Raw genomic sequence first — 20,005 nt, forward strand, 5'->3', positions numbered from 1 at the left:
GAAGATCTTCAAGTTTCACATTTTTCCCCTCCTCCCTATTATTTCCTTTGAGATATTATTTATATATATATATATATATATATATATATATATATATATATATATATATATATATATATATATATATATATACATACATATACACATACACACATTATATATATATATATATATATATATATATATATATATACACACATACATATGACCATTTTTTTTTAAACTTTGAAATACTATCCTCAGTTTTGGATATTATAAACTTTTTTGAAAATGTAAAAACTGGTGGAATTTTTACATAGTTTTAGGTCCCTGGTTTTAGATAATATACAGGTATAATATGATATTTGTCTATTTGTGTATTCAGAAGCATTAAATTGTCCAGAAATTAATTGCAACATAAGGATTAAACCAATAGTCCTTTATTATCTGGTTGTAATCCCTCTAATAATTGTCACAGTACTTACCTGAACTATTCTGCTAAGGTGACAGTCAGCAGCTAGCTCCAAACCTTGCTTTTCTGCCCATGCCTCTATATGAGCTAGTTGCTGACGAATTATGGCTCCCCAGTAGTGCGAACACAAGCCAGAGTTGGGGTCAGTGACCAGCCGGTTAAATAGCCACATATTGATGAAGTGGAATAGCTGAGAGAAAAGCTGTATAGTTAGGGCCGCATTTACTCGACAACGCCTCAAAAGAGACATTGCTCCTGTCAAAGTATGCAGAACTTCATCTAAAATGACCAAAGGAAAAGAAAAAAAAAAAGAAAAAAAAGTCAAATTTAATTAAAAATAATTATTATTAGTCAGCTGAAGACTTTTTAAAATGTCAGAATTTTTTTTTTAACTTTGTGCTTGAAGACTGTTTTAAAGTAATGAGCAGTGTACTAAAAGTTAATAAAATAACAGGCATCACATCAACAGTATATGACAAGCCTACAACAGTTACAGCCCATTTACAAAATGACAGACAAGAGAAAAAGTACAAAATATGTTACTTCCCGTACCTCAGGGATGGAGGAATGCAGAGAACGCCAGCATCCCAATCATGTGAACACATGCTTAAAGGGAACCTATCACCTGGCTTTTGTGTATAGAGCTGAGGACATGGGTTGCTAGATGGCTGCTAGCACATCCGCAATATCCAGTCCCTATACCTCTGTGTGCTTTTATTGTGTAAAAAAACTGATTTGATACATATGCAAATTAACCTGAGATGAGTCCTGTATGTGAGATGAGTCAGGGACAGGACTCATCTCAGGTTAATTTGCATATGTATCAAATAGTTTTTTTTTTACACAATAAAAGCACACAGAGCTATGGGGACTGGATATTGCGGATGTGCTAGTAGCCATCTAGCAACCCATGTCCTCAGCTCTATACACAAAATCCCGGTGACAGGTTCCCTTTAAAGTAGCTTACCAACACATTAGTAAGTGATAAATCATACTGCATTTAAACATATTTTATTTACATGTCAGTGGTTAGCTTGATTTAAAAGAGTGGGAATGGTGGCTAAAACAGTCTGATAAGTACAGATGTGGTGCGCACCCATCGACACACCCCAAGTCGCAGAAGAACTATAATAATAAAAATAATAAAAGTACGTAGGGTGGCACACTACTACCTGGAACCAGTTGGACAAAAATAATTGCACAAGTATTGTATAAATATATACAAATATAAAATGTATTAAATACAATTAATATAAATAGTATAAACAACACCCAGTATTCTAACAAAAATATAAGAACATAAAAAAATAAAATAAAAAAAAAGTGTAGCATATATCGTCTATCCCAAAGAAGATTTTATATAGAAAGTGGAGATAGTATTGTTAATCTCACAATTGTCTCTTAATAAAATCCGGGAGATATTTCTATGGTATTCAAATAGATAATGTAATTTCTTTAATCCCTTAACTCAAAACGCCGTGCATGTACGGCGTGTCCGATCACTGCAGGGGTCCGGCAGTCCCTGTTAGCCGGGCCACTGCTGTATCTGCCGACATCGCTGTTTACATTGATGTCGGAGGATTAATCCCTTATATGCCGTGGTCCACACTGACCACAACATAGAAGTTGTTTCCGGCGGGTAAGTGAGCACATAGTGTCCCCGCACTGCTGTGGCGGGGAATCCATGTGTCAGAAGGCAGCCTGATGCCGTGCAGAGTTTGCCCAATGCCTTGCCAGATTTATTGTAATGCATTGCAGAGGGGATCAGACCCCCAAAAGTTGAAGTCCCAGAGTTGGACAAAAAAAAAAAAAAAAAAAAAAAAAAAAAAAAAGTGTCCTAATTAAAAGAATAATATAATAAATAGAATAAAATAAAAAAAACGAATTTAAAAACACCCCTTTTCCCTGATTTTATATATATATATATATATAAAAAAAAAAATTTAAACTGCACATATTAGGTGCCGCCGCGTCCGTAACGACCGGCTCTATACATTTATCACATGATCCACCCCGTCCGATAGACACCATAAAAAATAAACTGTCAAAAAAATGAGCCATTTTTGTCACCTTATATGACTAAAAGTGCAACACCAAGCGATCAGAAAGGCGCATGTCCCACAAAATGGTACCAATAAAAGTCACCTCATTCGGCAAAAAATGAGCCCCTACATAAGAAAAATCGCTCAAAAAATAAAACTTTAGCTCTCAGAACATGGACACATTAAAAACATTATATTTTTCGTATCTGGGGCCATCTGCTGCGCATGTGTGCCTATGCATGCTCCCATGGTCCTGGCCACCAGAGAAGCCAGCACTTTCTCCTATAGTGTGCAAGCACGACCATCACTGCTGGATTGCAGTGTGGTTGTAACTAGAGATGAGTGAATCGACTTTGGAGGAAACATCCGAAGTTGATTTGCATAAAACTTCATTCTAATACTGTACAGAGAAGGAGCTCCGTACAGTATTAGAATGCATTGGCTATGATGAGCCAAAGTTATTACTTCGAAGTCTTGCGAGACTTCACATAACTAAGCAGTTTTCCAGCAGAATAAAAGTACTGTTCCTGGACATGGAATAAAGACACTAAGTAGACACAGGTATGTTTGGAATGTGCTTGCCATTTTCAGTAGGGCAATGCTGTTATACTGGTGAAAACGAGGTAACAGACTCCCTTTAAAATCTCCCTTTTACATATTAAAAAAAATGACAAAAAAAACATTGTAATGAACAGGTCCAAAATGACCTTGTAATTACCTTGAAATATTTATAAGTTATATATTTTTTTATCTTGTGGTGTTATATCCAACACTGTAACGGCAAAAAATTGAAATGGCTTAATAATTTTTGGTTGCTTCAACTTTTTCCCCCAAAATTCTTTAAAAGGGATCAAAAACTCATACAAGGGGGCGTGGCCTGGACATCTGCAGAGATGGCAGCCTAAGTGCCGAGCAACGCCGCACTATTAAACCACGGAGATTCATATGCTTTTATTTTATGGGGAAGAAAACGCACCCAAGATCACCCAGCACTGTTCCGGTCACCCACCTGAGGTCCTCCACGTTAGATTCTTATTTTACACAGCGTTTGGCGCCTTCGTCCACTGATTGTGGCCTGCTTCCGGTCTGGACACCTGACGACAGTGTGGTGGGGAAGTGTGCGCGTCCTCTGCAACCAAATACAGCACACATAGAGGTACAGAGCCCGACCGCCTCTCTCCTATCCCCATTGGTGGGGGAATTTGTCCCCAGACCTCCTATACACAAAAGGGGGAACCCAGAAGGGGCAGTCTTGGGATCACCCAGTCGTCCCTGTTTGGACACTGTCATGCCGCCGAAACTCGCGGCAAAACATCCCAGGCAAGCCGCCATGCCATCAAAGTGGTGCCGTAACTGGGCAGAACCCTCCCATCAACCTTAATGATCCAGTGCATTCCCAAATGAGCACTGAGGGGGATCGCGCAAATTGGGAGCAGTTGTCAGACTATGTGGACGAAGGAGATGAGAAGATGCAGCAGTCTTCACAGACATCCAATTTACTTCACTAAATCTTACAACACCTGCCTACCAAGGAATATTTCAAGGCGCTGTTGACAGAGATGAGGAGTGCTTGCAAATCTGAAATTTCCTCTTTAAGGCAAGATCCTAAACAAATGTCTGCTCGGACTGACACTGTAGAATCGAATCATGATGAGACCCGCAGATATGTTGCCCATCTACAGTTGGCTATTACGGCTCACTCCCATACTATACGGGAAAATACACGCCATTAAGGAGATCTCGACAATAGAGGGAGCAGAAACAATACCTGAATTAGGGGCCTTCCTGAACCGACCACAGATGAGAATCTGCAAGTTACTATGACAGAACTTTTTTAATATGATACTAGGTGCTCCCCAGCCGCAAGTTATAACATTGGATCGAGCTCATAGGGCATTGCACCCCAAATCCTCTTCTGCCCAGCCACGTGATGCGATATGCTGTGTTCATGACTTCCAGTTAAAAGAAAAGTATTATGGCCAAAGCTGATCTGCTGCGATCCATTTACTTTCATGGTGCTATGGTCCAAATGTATCAGGACCTCTTGTGGCTGACACTACAGAAGAGGAAGAGCCTGCAGCCACTACTTGTCTGCTTAAGGCCTCATGCACACGACCGTTGTGGGCATCTGTGGCCGTTGTGCCGTTTTCCGGAGACCCACTGACTTTCAATGGGTCCGTGGAAGAATGGGAAAATGCACTGTTTTGCAGCCACAACGTCACACGGATCCGTCCCCATTGACTTGCATTGTAATTCAGGACGGATCCGTTTGGCTCCGCACGGCCAGACGGACACCAAAACGACTTTTTCTTCATGTCCGTGGATCCTCCAAAAATCAAGGAAGACCCACGGACAAAAAAAAAAAAAACACGGATCACGGACCCCGTTTTTGCGGACCTTAAAAAAAAAAACCACGGTTGTGTGCATGGGGCCTAAGAGAGAAGAAAATCCCATATGGATGGGGATTTCATTTTGCGCTGATAGCCTCCAGGAACGGCAAGTCAGCCATTCTCTGTGCGCACGTGGATGTTCCGTCTTTTTGCGCTCAGGCTCCACCAGGGGACTTCGCTAAGCATGAGTATATGATCAAATGGGAGACTATTTTAGATTGCACTCTTTCACTTGAGGAGTGGAGGATGATCTGGAATAGAGTAGAATTGACTTCCTCCTGTGTCACTCACTGCCTTCCTCTAGATCAAATTGCAGGATTACAGGCTGAACTGGATGGAAAGATGTATTTTTTTTTCAGCCTTACAAACTATGTTAATATGTCTTACATTGGAAAAAAATAAATCTAGCGTAAAATTGAGAAAAAATAAAAATAAAAATTCCACAGAGTTTATTTTTAGGGGGTTTTAACATTGTGGTGTTCAGTGTTCTAAAATGGCATTCCTATATGATTACAGCGATACCAGACTAGTATAGTTTTTATTTTTACTACTTTTAAAGAAATAAAACCCATATAAAAAACTGTACTGTAGTTTTTACTGCTACCATTTTTGTGGTACATATGACTTTTAGATCACTGTAATTCATTTTTTTTGGGTGGGACAAGGTGACAAAAATGGCAAATTGTGTTTTTCAATTTCACAGAAATTATTTTCATATTTTAATAGTGTGGACATTTTTGGATGTGTCAATACCTAATGTAAACTTTTCTATTGTTTATATGTTAAACTGGGAAAGGGGGCGATTTAAACTTTTAGTATTTTTATTTATTTATTTTTACATAAAAAATAAATAAAAACTATTAGAGTGAATGGAAGTCTGCCGGACTCTCTGCTGAGCTATGCCTCGTGTATAGCTCAGCAGGCAGATTAATATGACAGCAGCAGGAAGCCTCATCAGGCCGCGGGCTGTCATGGTAACCAATCAGAGCCCAGCGGGGTCTCCGACTGGAAGTCAGAGGAAGCAGCATCCCTCTGCCTTACCTTACAGAGACTACAATCTCTTACTGCAGCACCTGAGGGGTTAAATAACTGCGTTCGGCATGATTGCCTTCCCCAGTCAGTACGGCTAGTTGTCTGCTGTAATAAACAGCAACCAGCCACAGCTGCAGCCTGCTCCATACAAGCCCTCACACATTATTATGTACTTGTATGTGATAATACATGAAGGGTTAAACATAACTATATAAATCTGGTATCACTGTAATCATACCGATCCATTGCAAAATGACCTATTGTTTACATTCTGTTATATGTTAAATTCTTTTTCAGAATTTTTCACCAAAAACACAAAATTGTACAGGCCTAATAAAATGATAAAACTTACTGTTCTGTACAGGTACCTGGATTACCCGTACAGAACTATACTGAATTACCTTCTGAGTTCAGTTCTCAGTCTATGGCTCAGGGATATGGGAAAAAAAAAGATTATATAAAAATGAACAGAAATTCTATAAAAAAAAAATAAAAAAAAAGTACATTTAGAGGGGTTTTGTCATCTCAACATTTGTGTAATATAGTTAGGCTATGTCAAATGTCAGATAGGTAAGAGTCTCACCTCTCTTGGACTCCTCTCCAGAACAGGCCACCAAAATGGGGTGGTGCCTGCTCTTCCCTCAATCACCATTATGGGAGTTCCAAAAATGGCCCTGTGTCAGCGCAGCTATTTCTAGCAGCCCCATAGAAGTGAATGAAGAGGTGGCAGTGCTTGTGTGTCTCTCTCTCCATTCACTGCTATGGGAACTTGACTTTCATAAAATAGCAGAGTGCGCTCTGGAGATAGAAGAGAGTCCCAGAGGTGCAACCCACAACACTTGGCATTCCTAGGGATGTTGACATGGGAAAATCCCTTTAATAAAAAAAAATATGATCATGTCCTTGGCTCTTAGTATACAACCCCTACAGTGCCAAAAAACAACAATGTTTGAATTATACAAGGTAGTGGATTACGATACATACAAATTATTTGTACAACAGTTCTAGCAAAAATAAATGTTTAAAGGGGTAAAGATACGCCACATTTATCTGGAGAACAGGGGACCATATACTTCTATTAAGACAGCTGTACACAAACACTGCTACTTGCCAATGTGAGGCAAACCTATTATTGCTTGCTTGTTTACTGGAGAGAGTCATGCACATGTGCAGCAACCTCAGCATATGGATAATTCAGTGTCCGGCAGTTGGAAGACTGGAATACCCCTTTAAACATGATAAAATGATTTCACTTTGGTAGTGGTTTCTAACCTATGTTAGGTCTTTGAGAGTGGTTTTCTTCTGGATCATCTAAAAATGTAGACATGTAGTTGCTCAGCTCCAACTGCAAACAATGCACCAAATATCTAGATAAGAAGGGGTAAAAAAAAATAAATGGAGATTTATTTTAAATATATGGTAAACAAATACAAAGAACAATAACAAATTTAAACCTGTGTCACCATTTGTACCTATGTGTGCTAAAGTATGATAATATACATCTTTATAAATAGGCAAGAAACAAGAGAACAGAGCTCATAGTACCAATAATAAAAATATAATTTTATTGTAAGATGATTAAAAAGTATATATACGAAGCAATCAGTAATATGCCGTTAAAAAGGGAATAGAGACAGAAAAAGAGCGCCACCCTGGGATAGCACACGTATCGAATGTGAAAGATAGTGATCAATGGAATAGAGTATATACGGTACAATGACCAGCCAATGACCAAAAACTACAACCTAAATGATAGATGAGTCAGCAGTCAAAAGTAATCCTACACGGCAGAAAAACTACAGCAAGGTTTGCATTGCAAGTGCCGCATAGATTAAATAAGAGCAAACCGCAATAAAGTCTAGGTAAGGCTAGTTTCACACTAGCGTTCGGCTGTCCGCTCGTGAGCTCCGTTTGAAGGGGCTCACGAGCGGACCCGAACGCTTCCGTCCAGCCCTGATGCAGTCTGAATGGATGCGGATCCGCTCAGACTGCATCAGTCTGGCGGCGTTCAGCCTCTGCAGCGTTTGGGTGTCCGCCTGGCCGTGCGGAGGTGAGCGGATCCGTCCAGACTTACAATGTAAGTCAATGGGGACGGATCCGTTTGAAGATGCCACAATATGGCTCAATCTTCAAACGGATCCGTCCCCCATTGACTTTCAATGTAAAAGTCTGGACGGATCCGCTCAGGCTAATTTCACACTTTTTTTTTTGCCAATATAATGCAGACGGATCGAACGCTAGTGTGAAAGTAGCCTAAGAAATATCCTGGGTCAAATGCCGTATAGGTAAAAGAAGAACAAAGACTCGCCAAAAAAGACTGTGTGCTATATCACCCGTCTCTGCTCCTTTACTACCTACACAGCATTTGACTCTGGTGATATACCACACCTGGTCTTACTGTGGTTTGTTTTTTACGTTCTTGTATTACACCAGCAAAACAAACCCCCTTTTCTCACTGCTGTGCCGATTCACTTACGTTTCACTGTTGACTCACCTGTGTATTAAGGTCATTACATTGCTCTCTGGTCATTGCACTGCATACTTTTTATTGATAGAGATATATATATAGCATATTATAGTGATGGGGTGCTGCACCAGATGACCTGGCCTCCACAGTCATCGGACCTGAACCTAATCAAGATGGTTTGGGGTGAGCTGGACCGCAGAGTGAAGGCAAAAGGGCCAACAAGTGCTAAGTATCTCTGGGAACTCCTTCAAGACTGTTGGAAGACCATTTCAGGTGACTACCTCTTGAAGCTCAACAAGAGAATTCCAAGAGTGTGCAAAGCAGTAATCAAAGCAAAAAGGTGTCTACTTTGAAGAACCTAGAATATGACATATTTTCTGTTTCACACTTTTTTGTTATGTATATAATTCCACATGTGTTAATTCATAGTTTTGATGCCTTCAGTGTGAATCTACAATTTTCATAGTCATAAAAATAAAGAAAACTCTTTGAATGAGAAGGTGTGTCCAAACTTTTGGTCTGTACTGTATATATAAACACACACACACTTTTTAATAATTTTACAATAAAAGCATATTTTTTACTTTTGGTACTATGAGCTCCGTTCTCTTGTTTTTTCACTGTTACACTCGGGAGCTTGTATAGAGTTACTAATTCACGGGTGTCCCCTGTGGTCATATTGGGTTTCAATAGTACCATTTACAGTTGCATACAATGTAGTAGTAAGGAGGGGAAAAAATTCCAAATGGCATGGGATTGGAAAAAAACTAAAACACAATTTGGCCTTTTTTTTATGGTGCTTTATGTGGTAAAATTGACATGTTACCTTTAGTCTACAGGTTAATGTGATTACCACAATACCACACTTATATAGTATTTCTTTCATTTTAGTTCAGAAAAAATAAAAACCTAGAATAAAAAGTGGCAAAAAATTAGGAAGGCGTACAAAAAGGTCTAAATTTAAGGCTGGGTTCACACGGGCGTAACAGATTGGCTCAGGATGCGTTCAGTGAAACGCACACTATTTTGCAAGAAAGTACAGTCAGTTTTGTCTGACATTGCGTTCAGTTCAATTTTTTCCGCGTGGGTGCAATGTGTTTTTCACGTGCGTGATAAAAAACTGAAGGTTTACAAACAACATCTCTTAGCAACCATCAGTGAAAAATGCATCGCACCCGCACTTGCTTGCAGATGCAATGCGTTTTTCATACAGCTCCATTCACTTCTATGGGGCCAGGGCTGCGTGAAAAACGCAGAATATAGAACATGCTGCTATTTTCACGCAACGCAGAACTGATGCGTGAAAAACAACGCTCATGTACACAGACCCATTAAAATGAATGGGTCAGGATTCAGTGTGTGTGTGCTATGCGTTCAAGTCACGCATCTCACCCGCGCGGAAAACTCGCTCGTGTGAAAGGGACCTATGGGTACTCTCACACTTGCGGCAGAGGATTCCAGCAGGCAGTTACGTCGCCGGAAGTGCCTGCTGGATCCGTCAAAACGTACCGTATGCAAACTGATGGCAAATGCATTTTAATACTCTGCAGTGTCATCCGGAAAAACAGATCCGGCATATTTTTTTTTCCCCACATATTTTGCAGTCTGAACATGCGCAGGCCGCAAAAACTGATCCGAAATTAATGCATGTCAATAGGAAAAAATGGCAAGTGTTCCGGAATTTTGGATAGAGATAATACTGCAGCATGCTGCGGTATTATCTCCATCCTGAAAAGGCAAAAAGACTGAACTGAAGACATCCCGATGCATCCTGATCGGATTGCTCTCCATTCAGAATGCATTATGATAAAACTGCTCATTGTTATTTTTATTTTTTTTTTAACCTAAAACCACAAATCCTGCAGTTTTTGCACTGGGCACTATGTCTAATAATTGGCGCCACTTCTTGGTCTGTACAGATCACTTTACTGCAGTTAACTCATTCTAATCCTGCCTGTAATAACACCTCACGACTGTTCACAATAGGCGATTGTCAAAGCTGATCTATTCTTTCCTTGTACAGTTACCTCTGCACAGGTCAGAGCATGCCTAGAAAACTCTCCCAATTTTTTTAATGCTATGTAAATGCTGTTATGAACAGCTCAGGCAAAATAGCAGCCCCAGGAAATAAAATAAATAAAAATCTACAATCATAAAATTAAAACAGATTAGAAAAAAAGGAGATGTGTCACCATTTGGTTTTAACTGGCAGATAACATTTTTGGTGACACGTTTCCTTTAACAAGTTTTTAAAAGGGAAAATTGTGCAGTGTTTGAGATACAGGCAGAATGTTAGAGCAGGAGGAGCTGAGTGGATTGATATATAGTTTGGGGGGAAAAGATTCAGTAAAACTTGTAATTTATACATTTATATTTCTGCTCATTCTAGACTTTGAAGTCAAGGAAGAGGTCCTATCAGTGATTAACAGCTACCTTTGTATACACAGCCATAGAGGGAAGGCTGTCCATTGGTGATAGGACCACCTCCTAGACTTCAAAGCCCAGAACAATTAGGAACTTAAGTTTTACTGAATATTTTCCTATAAACTATATTAAACTGGTCAGCTCCTCCTGCTCTATAGCATGATGCCTCTGTGGCACACCAGGCAGGAGTGCTGGCCTGTGTTCTGGGGACTCGGAGCGCCTCCTTATTCAAACAAATAACTATCCCTTCTCTGACTCGGAGCTCCCCCTTATTCAAACAAATAACTGTCTCTCCTCTCCATCTTCCCCCACATCCAAAACCAGACCACCGCCAGAGGTGACAACGATCACTGGCCTCCACTTTATATAAACATGCCTGCATAGTAAGGCTGCACGATATATCGAAAAAATAATCGAATCGCGATAATCGCCAAATGCGATATGGCGATTTGGCCGACCCGAAAATGCTGCGATTATATATGAAGTATATATGAAGGGGCCCTGCGCACATAACTGGCTATGTGTGTAAAGTATTTTACTACTGTGTGAAACAAGCTCTCTCCTATTGATAAAATGGCCAGCCTCTGTACTCACTGTCACTATGAATGCACTGCAGCAGCAAGCTGGCGCGTGACTGACGTCACTTAGTCACACTCCTGCTTCCTGAATTAAGTGGGAGGAGCTAAGTGACATCAGTCACGCGCCGGCCGGCCAGCTCGCTGCCGCTCGATGCAGTGCAGTGCATTCATAGTGAAAGTGAGTACAGAGGCTGGCCATTTTATCAATAGAAGAGAGCTTGTTTCACACAGTAGTAAAATACTTTACACACAAAGCCAGTTATGTGCGCAGTTTAGGACACATGAGGGGACACATAGGACCATCATAAGATGCTGTGTGTGTCTCTTATGCTGGCGCCCCTCATGGCCCTATGCGTCATAGCACACATCCCCCCACAACAGTGTCCTCCACCACATCCCCCCACAACAGTGTCCTCCACCACATCCCCCCACAACAGTGTCCTCCACCACATCCCCCCACAACAGTGTCCTCCACCACATCCCCCCACAACAGTGTCCTCCACCACATCCCCCCACAACAGTGTCCTCCACCACATCCCCCCACAACAGTGTCCTCCACCACATCCCCCCACAACAGTGTCCGCCACCACATCCCCCCACAACAGTGTCCTCCACCACATCCCCCCACATAAGCGTCCTCCACACATCCCCCCCCCACATAAGCGTCCTCCACACATCCCCCCCCCCCACATAAGCGTCCTCCACACATCCCCCCCCCCCCACATAAGCGTCCTCCACACATCCCCCCCCCCACATAAGCGTCCTCCACACATCCCCCCCCACATAAGCGTCCTCCACACATCCCCCCCACATAAGCGTCCTCCACACATCCCCCCCCACATAACAGCGCCATCCACAGATCCCCCCCCACATAACAGCGCCATCCACAGATCCCCCCCCCCCCCACATAACAGCGCCATCCACAGATTCCCCCTCCCCCACATAACAGCGCCATCCACAGATCCCCCCATAACTATGTCATACCCAGCTTCGTCAGCGGCTCATATGGGAAAATCCAAGCAAATAGACCTCTAGCACAATTCCCTTAAAATATTGCATCGCATATCGCTATCGCAATTTTTAGGGCCCTAATCGCAATCGCACAAAATTCCCATATCGTGCAGCCCTACTGTATAGTGGACAGCTTCAAAAGGTGTTTATTACTTTATGATAGAGGCACGCTTCCGGAGGGTGGGGGCAAACAGCTCTCCACACCTCGCTGTCATTGGGAAAATCCAAAAATCTTACTCCGGGCATAACGCGAAGATACAGGTCAATAGAGATTATTGAGGTACGCCATTTTAACGGTCAGGAGGTGACTGTGCCACACATACCAAAACCACCCACGTACGTAAAATCCAGGCTCAGAAAATCAGTTCTTCTGATTGGTGTCCCTGTCACCCCAATACTGAGAGCTGAAAAATGAGCCCACAATTATCGGGCGGGCATTCTCCTGTGTAGAGTTACGGGCAGAAAGCAATTTTAGACCAGATTTCAGCGTTTGACTGGTCATAAAAGTCACAGCAAACCCATATGTCACACCCTAAAGGCGGGTTTACAGACTGCCTGGACCAATTCTTATAAATTGGACATAGCAGATTGTACCGGGTTCCCCATTTTGAGGCCAATCTGATTGAATGAGGATCTGTGTCTTTCTGTCTTGCCTCAGGACTCGATAGCTGCAAGTCTCTGTGTGGGTAAAGTAGGCATCAGGGATTTTTTTTCATACTTTTTATTTTAAAAACTGTTCTGTGTATATTTGTATGCGTCTGTTTTTTTGACATCTTTCAATTTTTATTAAAACCAATTATTTAACCTAGCACAGGCAAATATTTTTTTTAAGGCAATTAGAGTTCCTAATTTTCAGCTACCTGTTTGCTTTAAAATGTGAATCTCAGAAGTTTTTTAGTTGTTAGAAGGAACCGGCAACAATTTGATCTTCCGTGCAATCTGGAAGATTGTTGGAAGCAGAGTGATCAAAGTCGATAGGGTGTGTAGTGTCGGTACTTGTCCCAATTGACTGCTGGTACGTGATCCCGGTCTGATCAGGTACTGCCACCTGGGGAATCGGGCAAGATCGTGACAGCCTCTTCCTTACATTGCATTTTCATGATGACCGGTTGCCTTTACATCATCCTCCCTGGCTTACCTGTGGAGTCAAGCATACTTACCCGTTCCCCAACGCTGAGTACTAGCTCCTTCAGTCCACCACTCTTTGCTGCACTCTGATGAATGCATGTAATCTGGCACGTATAGAGGACACATGCTAAACTGCAGTGGCCCACATGACCCCTGCAGGGACAAGAGAGCAGTGGACCGAAGGAGCTGGAACAGAGACACAGGGAGCAGGTAAGTATGCTTGACGCCACAGGTGCGTCGGGGAGGGGAGAGAATTTAAAAACGCATTAAAAGATTGAATAACGCTAATTAAGCACTGTGTAAATAACACAGTGCTAATGCCCAACAGTGCTGTCTAAGCAGCAGTGCTGTCAACATGCCACGTGAGACCAGCACAGGAGGTCATAATGTCATTGCGCCCACCTGCGATGTAATGTGGAAACTCAAGCCGCAAGAGACCTGTAGCCTGTATCACATGGCATGGAGCAGGTGTCAGGCGAGTATTTTTCTTTATTTAATATATGTCGGTACTGCTGGGGGGAGTACAAGGGAGGAATATACACACTGGCACTAGAAGGGTCATTATAAAACATGAAGCACTACAGAAGGGTGGTATACATACTAGCCCTACAGAGAGCATTATAACTACAGGGGGCAATAGAACTTCTGGAGGCACTACAGGAGGGCTTTATAACTACAGGGTGCACTACAGAAGGCATTCTAACTACTGGGGCTACTATATGAGGCATATTAAATACTAGGGGTATTATAGGGATGCATCAACTACTAGGGACACTATACGCAGCCTTATGACTACTGAGGACTCTATAGTGGTGCCTTACAGAATGTCTTTATTGCTACTGGGGCACTATAGGCAGCATTATCATTATTGGGCACAATATGGAGAGCAATGCTACTAATAGGAGCGCTCTTGGGGAGAATTATCCCAATTGGGAGCACAGTTACTAATGAAGGCACTGTGTCAAAATTACTATTGGTGGGACTTTCGGGAGCACTATTACACAATGGCATTTTAATTTTTTCCAGTATATTCTTTGTGGCTATTTGGGAGCACAGCAGGCACAGTATTGGGGTAGCAGCATGATAGCCATGTTGAGGCATGAGGATAAAGGAAAAGTGAGGAACCTAAGATGCCCGAGTGGCAAACTCTGCAGAGATAAGACGTGGCTTAAAGAAGTCATCATGTCAGATGAGGAAAGAGAACATCTACATCAGAGGAGACATCACTGAATGCAATAGGAAAGTAGTTCTGAATTCTTCAGTATTTTTCATAGCACTGTATACACACAGTGCTATATCCATCCACATAGTAGATTTGGGGGAGGCGTTGGATTAAGAATTTGGCACTGGGAAGGGGGAGGGGGTTCAATCTCAATTTTTCTCCAACAGCAGAAAAGCTAGAATCCGCCCTGTATGTGGCAGGATCATTCAGCCAGCCAGGGCAAAAAGTGTTAGAGCAAAAGGCAATCTCGGTTTAAGTTTCAATTCTTAGATGGCTTTGTAAATATAAATGGTTGCTATGGGCAACCAGATCAATTTCTCAGAGACACTTTTGATGAATAGGGCAGCACAGCATGCCTTACCTCTCACAGATTTCCTCCCATTGCTTTGGGTTACATGCCACTCTGTGCAAACATTACACATATAGCTATCAGAACTATTTAAACAAATTGCTGTAAAAATTTATATAACACAGAACTCCTAAAGCAGAGATGATCTTTATTATTATTTTCTGTATAGTGACATAATACAGGGCTGCTTCTAAGCAGGGAATGTCTCAGGATTGTTCTTGGGCAAGAGGAAGGTGTTAAACCAGGGGCTGATAGAAGTTGGCGCATACAAGATGGCATGAGACACCTGCTGCAATATGATTCACTGTTTTATTACTAGCAAAAAGCTACAGCAGCCAATAACACAAATTATAACATACAACAGCAGCTGGAAAAGGTCAGATAACTAAATAGGTATGACAAATTAATTTCCAGTTAACCTCGAAAGTCCAAAACATAGAACATAAAGTAAAAATTCTTACTTGAATGCCATCTGAACCAAGTGTGCCAACACATCTTGAGCATCTAATGTGATTCGACTGAGATCTCGGTCTTGCTTTATAAAGTTAAGTAACTCTGATGCATTTGCCATCCAGAAAGCGAGTGCTCCAGCAATATTTTTTTGCTTCTGCATAAATAGAAAAAAAAAGAAAAAAGCCAAATATATTTCTCAAATATAACACTAACAGTTTACATCCTTCTAAATGAGAGAAAGGTTACCATAGATAAACCAGTACCACTACATGCGCTAGTAACCAGACAGGTTTTTTTATATATACATTTTTAAATCTACATGTATGAATGTGTTAAAATGCAAGTCCGTTAATTCAGGTGGAAAGTAATGACAGATCTGGTAATTAGAACATGTGTCCCCAAGCAAATACATTATGCCCCAAAGTGCTCAGCAACAAATACTTGGTACTGGTTTATCACATTTCTCAACCATAAGAATACTGGGCCAGGTTAGATGAGACCCAAGAAATAGGAACCAGAAAAAAAGAAAGGTATTAAAAAAAGAAAAAACAACAAAAAAAAAAAATTGTATTATATCCACATTGCAGTGCATTAAGCAGAGGATTATGGGATGCCAAAAAATCACAGTCAAAAAAGAATTTTTAGTACAGCACAACCCCAGTCGCCGAATGAGTGTAATGAACTGTTCAGTCCACCCATTTATAAAAGAATATTGTAGTCATATATGAAAGCAGCATGAGACTGAGCTAAGCTGAAGTAGTTGGGTTTGCCATATCCTACCTGGTCACCCTGGTCTACTTCCTGTAGAAAAACAGATGAGGAAATCAAGCAAAACAGAGAAAGAAACTTGTAAACAAATATTACAGACAAGATATGAATAAGTACAGCTCAGAAGGTAAAATGCCATTTCCATTAGGTCAGGCTCTGTTTACTAATAGACAAAGGGCTACTGTTCAGATCCTCTGCATGATGGACCCAGCACAGCCTCAAATTATGCATTACCAGGTGAAGTGAAGACTCTAGCAGGAACAGAGACTTACCTATAAATGGTCAAAAGTGTACTATATATCTTACAGGCATTAAAACCCGCAAGAGACCACAAAGGGTAAATAACTTACAAGAGTCACTGCTGACCATATAAAAAGCATCTACAATAGCAGCATGTAACAAAGCCAGTAATGACTTACCCATAATGCAAGTCTCTGTCCAGGATGATGCCAACCTAGACAGACTCGCATTATGGGTCATTTATTGGTGGCTTTGTTAAATGATGCTATTGTCGATGCTTTTTAGATTGTCAGCAGTGACTATTGTAATGTGTACTTTACCCTTTGTGGATTCATCTAGTGATGCGACTTTCCCTGCACTGTTTTTCATACCTTTTTAGTCACTATTTCATAAAGTATTTATAATTAATCTCTGTGCAGTCTGGCAATTTCTGATAGGCTATGTGTAGTTTTTGGTCATATGTACATATACATACACTGCTCACAAAATGTTAAGGATATTTGGTTTATGGGTGAAATTTCAGGATGAACCTAAAATGCACTCTAACCTTTACAGGTGAACTTGATGTGACCCTCTCTAAACGTTTGAATGCACATGTCCAACTGTTCAATGTTCAGTACTTTTTGCACAACTTGCTGTTCTCTAACAAGGAGCTTAACAGCAAAATTCACAACAGGTGTTTGATCCATGAATCGCCCAATTCATTTCCTGGTTCATTTAGAACTGGTATTTAAACAGTCCTCCTCATTATGAGGTTCACATTTTGACATCATGAGACCAAGACGACTCCTAACAAATGATCAACAAGGCTTCAAGCAGGATGTTTTCAGACGGAAGTGGCCACTGAGCTTATAGTGTGTCACAGCATGTCATCAGCAGGTTGCAACAGAGACTGGGCTCATTCAGACGGCTGCATGCTGTCTGCAAAAATGTGGATCTTTTTCTGCTGACAATTTTTTTTTCTGACCCATAGACTTCAATGGGGCCATGTCCTCCATGTCCTGATTTTCGCTGACAAGTAAAGGACATGTTTCATTTGTTTTGCTGAGCCGTGCAGTGGAAGAAAAGGCCCCAGAGAATGTAATGGAGCAGCATCTAAAATGCAAAAAATAAATAAAAATAATATCATATGGCCGTCTGAATGAGCCCATTCAGAGAGTCTGGAAGAGTCACAGAAAGGCATAGAAGTGGAAACATCCCATACTGATGACCACTTCATTGTGAACAATACCCTGTGGAACCAGAAGAACACTGCCAGACAACTCCAGTCACATTTAAGGTAGGTTATAGGTACCCAAGTGTCACATCAGACCACTCAAAACCATTTTCATCAGAATGGTCTGTGTTTATATCACCCGCAAGTGTACCTGACCACAGGCATCATCATCATCTTGCATGGGTCAGGGAGATTCTACACTGCATGAGGGATCAATGAACCTTAGTGTTGTTCACTGATTAAAGTCAATTCACGCAGAGCAGAAATGATTTCCGCCAGGATCAGCCGAGTTGCCATGTAGAGGCTCTTAACTGTTACCCAGAACCTCAATGACCTGAGGGACACCCTTCAAGAACAATGGGATGTCATGCAACAGCAGACAGTAAGTCAACTAGTGAACAGCATGAGACGTCGCTGTTGACCTGCAATTTATGCTCAAGGCCACTTGACAAGTTATTGAGACTGTTTTGTGTTGGTATACCCACCACTGTGGGCTTTTGTTTCAATGAATAGTTTGAGATTAGGAAATCTCTATTGCTTGCTTCTACTTAAAAACCCTACTTTTATGTTATAATGACACTGTAGAGTGAACTTTTTACATTTTCCATAAATTTTACCTAAAATATCCCTAACTTTTTGTGAGTTGTGTATATATCAGAGTAATATTTAGTCGCTGTGTATGTATAACCATTGTGATACTGTCAGCTTACATTGTTTTACTGGTGATTTTATAGGTAATGTATTTAGGCTGGCTTCTTATGTTAAGATATATATCCTACAGATAACATTGGACTTTCTATATAAAAGATACTCAAACAAACTGTTCTCCTAATTTTAATCTAAAAGGTGGCCATACACGGACAGAAGTAGGTTGCTGGCTGTTGAACAATTATCTGATGAACAATTACTTGGCAGATATAGCCATACACATTTTAGTCCATATTGGTTGCTATAGTTAGTGGGCATACATGTTTAAATGACACCAGAAGAAATATCTTGAGTAAAGCTCTTTCACCAATAGGATGAAAAACATACACACCATCTCTTTTCAGACAATGATGTTCTGTCATCAGTCAGCAAAACAATTGCTGACATTACATGACATTTGCAGAAACCTTGACGTATCAGTACAGTGAAACTATAAGTGACTGTTTAGAAAAATACACCCTTTAGTGGGGCTCTACGGGTTGAGCACTGGATAAAAGCTCTATATTATTTTACTATATACACTCACCTAAAGAATTACTAGGAACACCATACTAATACGGTGTTGGACCCCCTTTTGCCTTCAGAACTGCCTTAACTCTACGTGGCATTGATTCAACAAGGTGCTGATAGCATTCTTTAGAAATGTTGGCCCATATTGATAGGATAGCATCTTGCAGTTGGAGATTTGAGGGATGCACATCCAGGGCACGAAGCTCCCATCCCAACACATCCCAAAGATGCTCTATTGGGTTGAGATCTGGTGACTGTGGGGGCCATTTTAGTACAGTGAACTCTGTCATGTTCAAGAAACCAATTTGAAATTATTTGAGCTTTGTGACATGGTGCATTATCCTGCTGGAAGTAGCCATCAGAGGATGGGTACATGATGGTCATGAAGGGATGGACATGGTCAGAAACAATGCTCAGGTAGCCCGTGGCATTTAAACTATGGCCAATTGGCGCTAAGGGGCCTAAAGTGTGCTCAGAAAACATCCCCCACACCAGTACACCACCAGCCTGCACAGTGGTAACAAGGCATGATGGATACATGTTATCATTCTGTTAACGCCAAATTCGGACTCTACCATTTGAATGTCTCAACAGAAATCGAGACTCATCAGACCAGGCAACATTTTTCCAGTCTTCAACAGTCAAATTTTGGTGAGCTCGTACAAATTGTAGCCTCTTTTTCCTATTTGTAGTGGAGATGAGTGGTACCCGGTGGGGTCTTCTGCTGTTGTAGCCCATCCGCCTCAAGGTTGTGCATGTTGTGGCTTCACAAATGCTTTGCTGCATACCTCGGTTGTAACGAGTGGTTATTTCAGTCAACGTTGCTCTTCTATCAGCTTGAATCAGTCGGCCCATTCTCCTCTGACCTCTAGCAGCAACAAGGCATTTTCGCCCACAGGACTGCCGCATACTGGATGTTTTTCCCTTTTCACACCATTCTTTGTAAACCCTAGAAATGGTTGTGCGTGAAAATCCCAGTAACTGAGCAGATTGTGAAATACTCAGACCGGCCCGTC

General features: G+C 41.3%; 1 protein-coding gene across 12 annotated transcripts in view; it reads right to left on the reverse strand.

Moving 5' to 3' along the window:
* The window catches only part of AFDN (afadin, adherens junction formation factor), a 296,787-nt gene that overhangs the window by 141,626 nt on the left and 135,156 nt on the right, over positions 1-20,005 (reverse strand). For 9 of the 12 annotated variants that reach the window (XM_044289638.1, XM_044289639.1, XM_044289644.1 and 6 more), the window contains exons 15-18: positions 16,328-16,348; positions 15,556-15,701; positions 7,188-7,282; positions 465-730 (exon numbers count right to left, since the gene is read on the reverse strand). In XM_044289638.1, coding sequence (XP_044145573.1) covers positions 465-730; positions 7,188-7,282; positions 15,556-15,701; positions 16,328-16,348 — 528 coding nt within the window. The remainder of the gene's footprint in view (positions 1-464; positions 731-7,187; positions 7,283-15,555; positions 15,702-16,327; positions 16,349-20,005) is intronic. The other 3 variants (XM_044289640.1, XM_044289647.1, XM_044289641.1) reach the window with 1 other exon arrangement.

Source organism: Bufo gargarizans, chromosome 4 (assembly GCF_014858855.1).
Source record: "Bufo gargarizans isolate SCDJY-AF-19 chromosome 4, ASM1485885v1, whole genome shotgun sequence".
Classification (NCBI taxonomy): domain Eukaryota; kingdom Metazoa; phylum Chordata; class Amphibia; order Anura; family Bufonidae; genus Bufo; species Bufo gargarizans.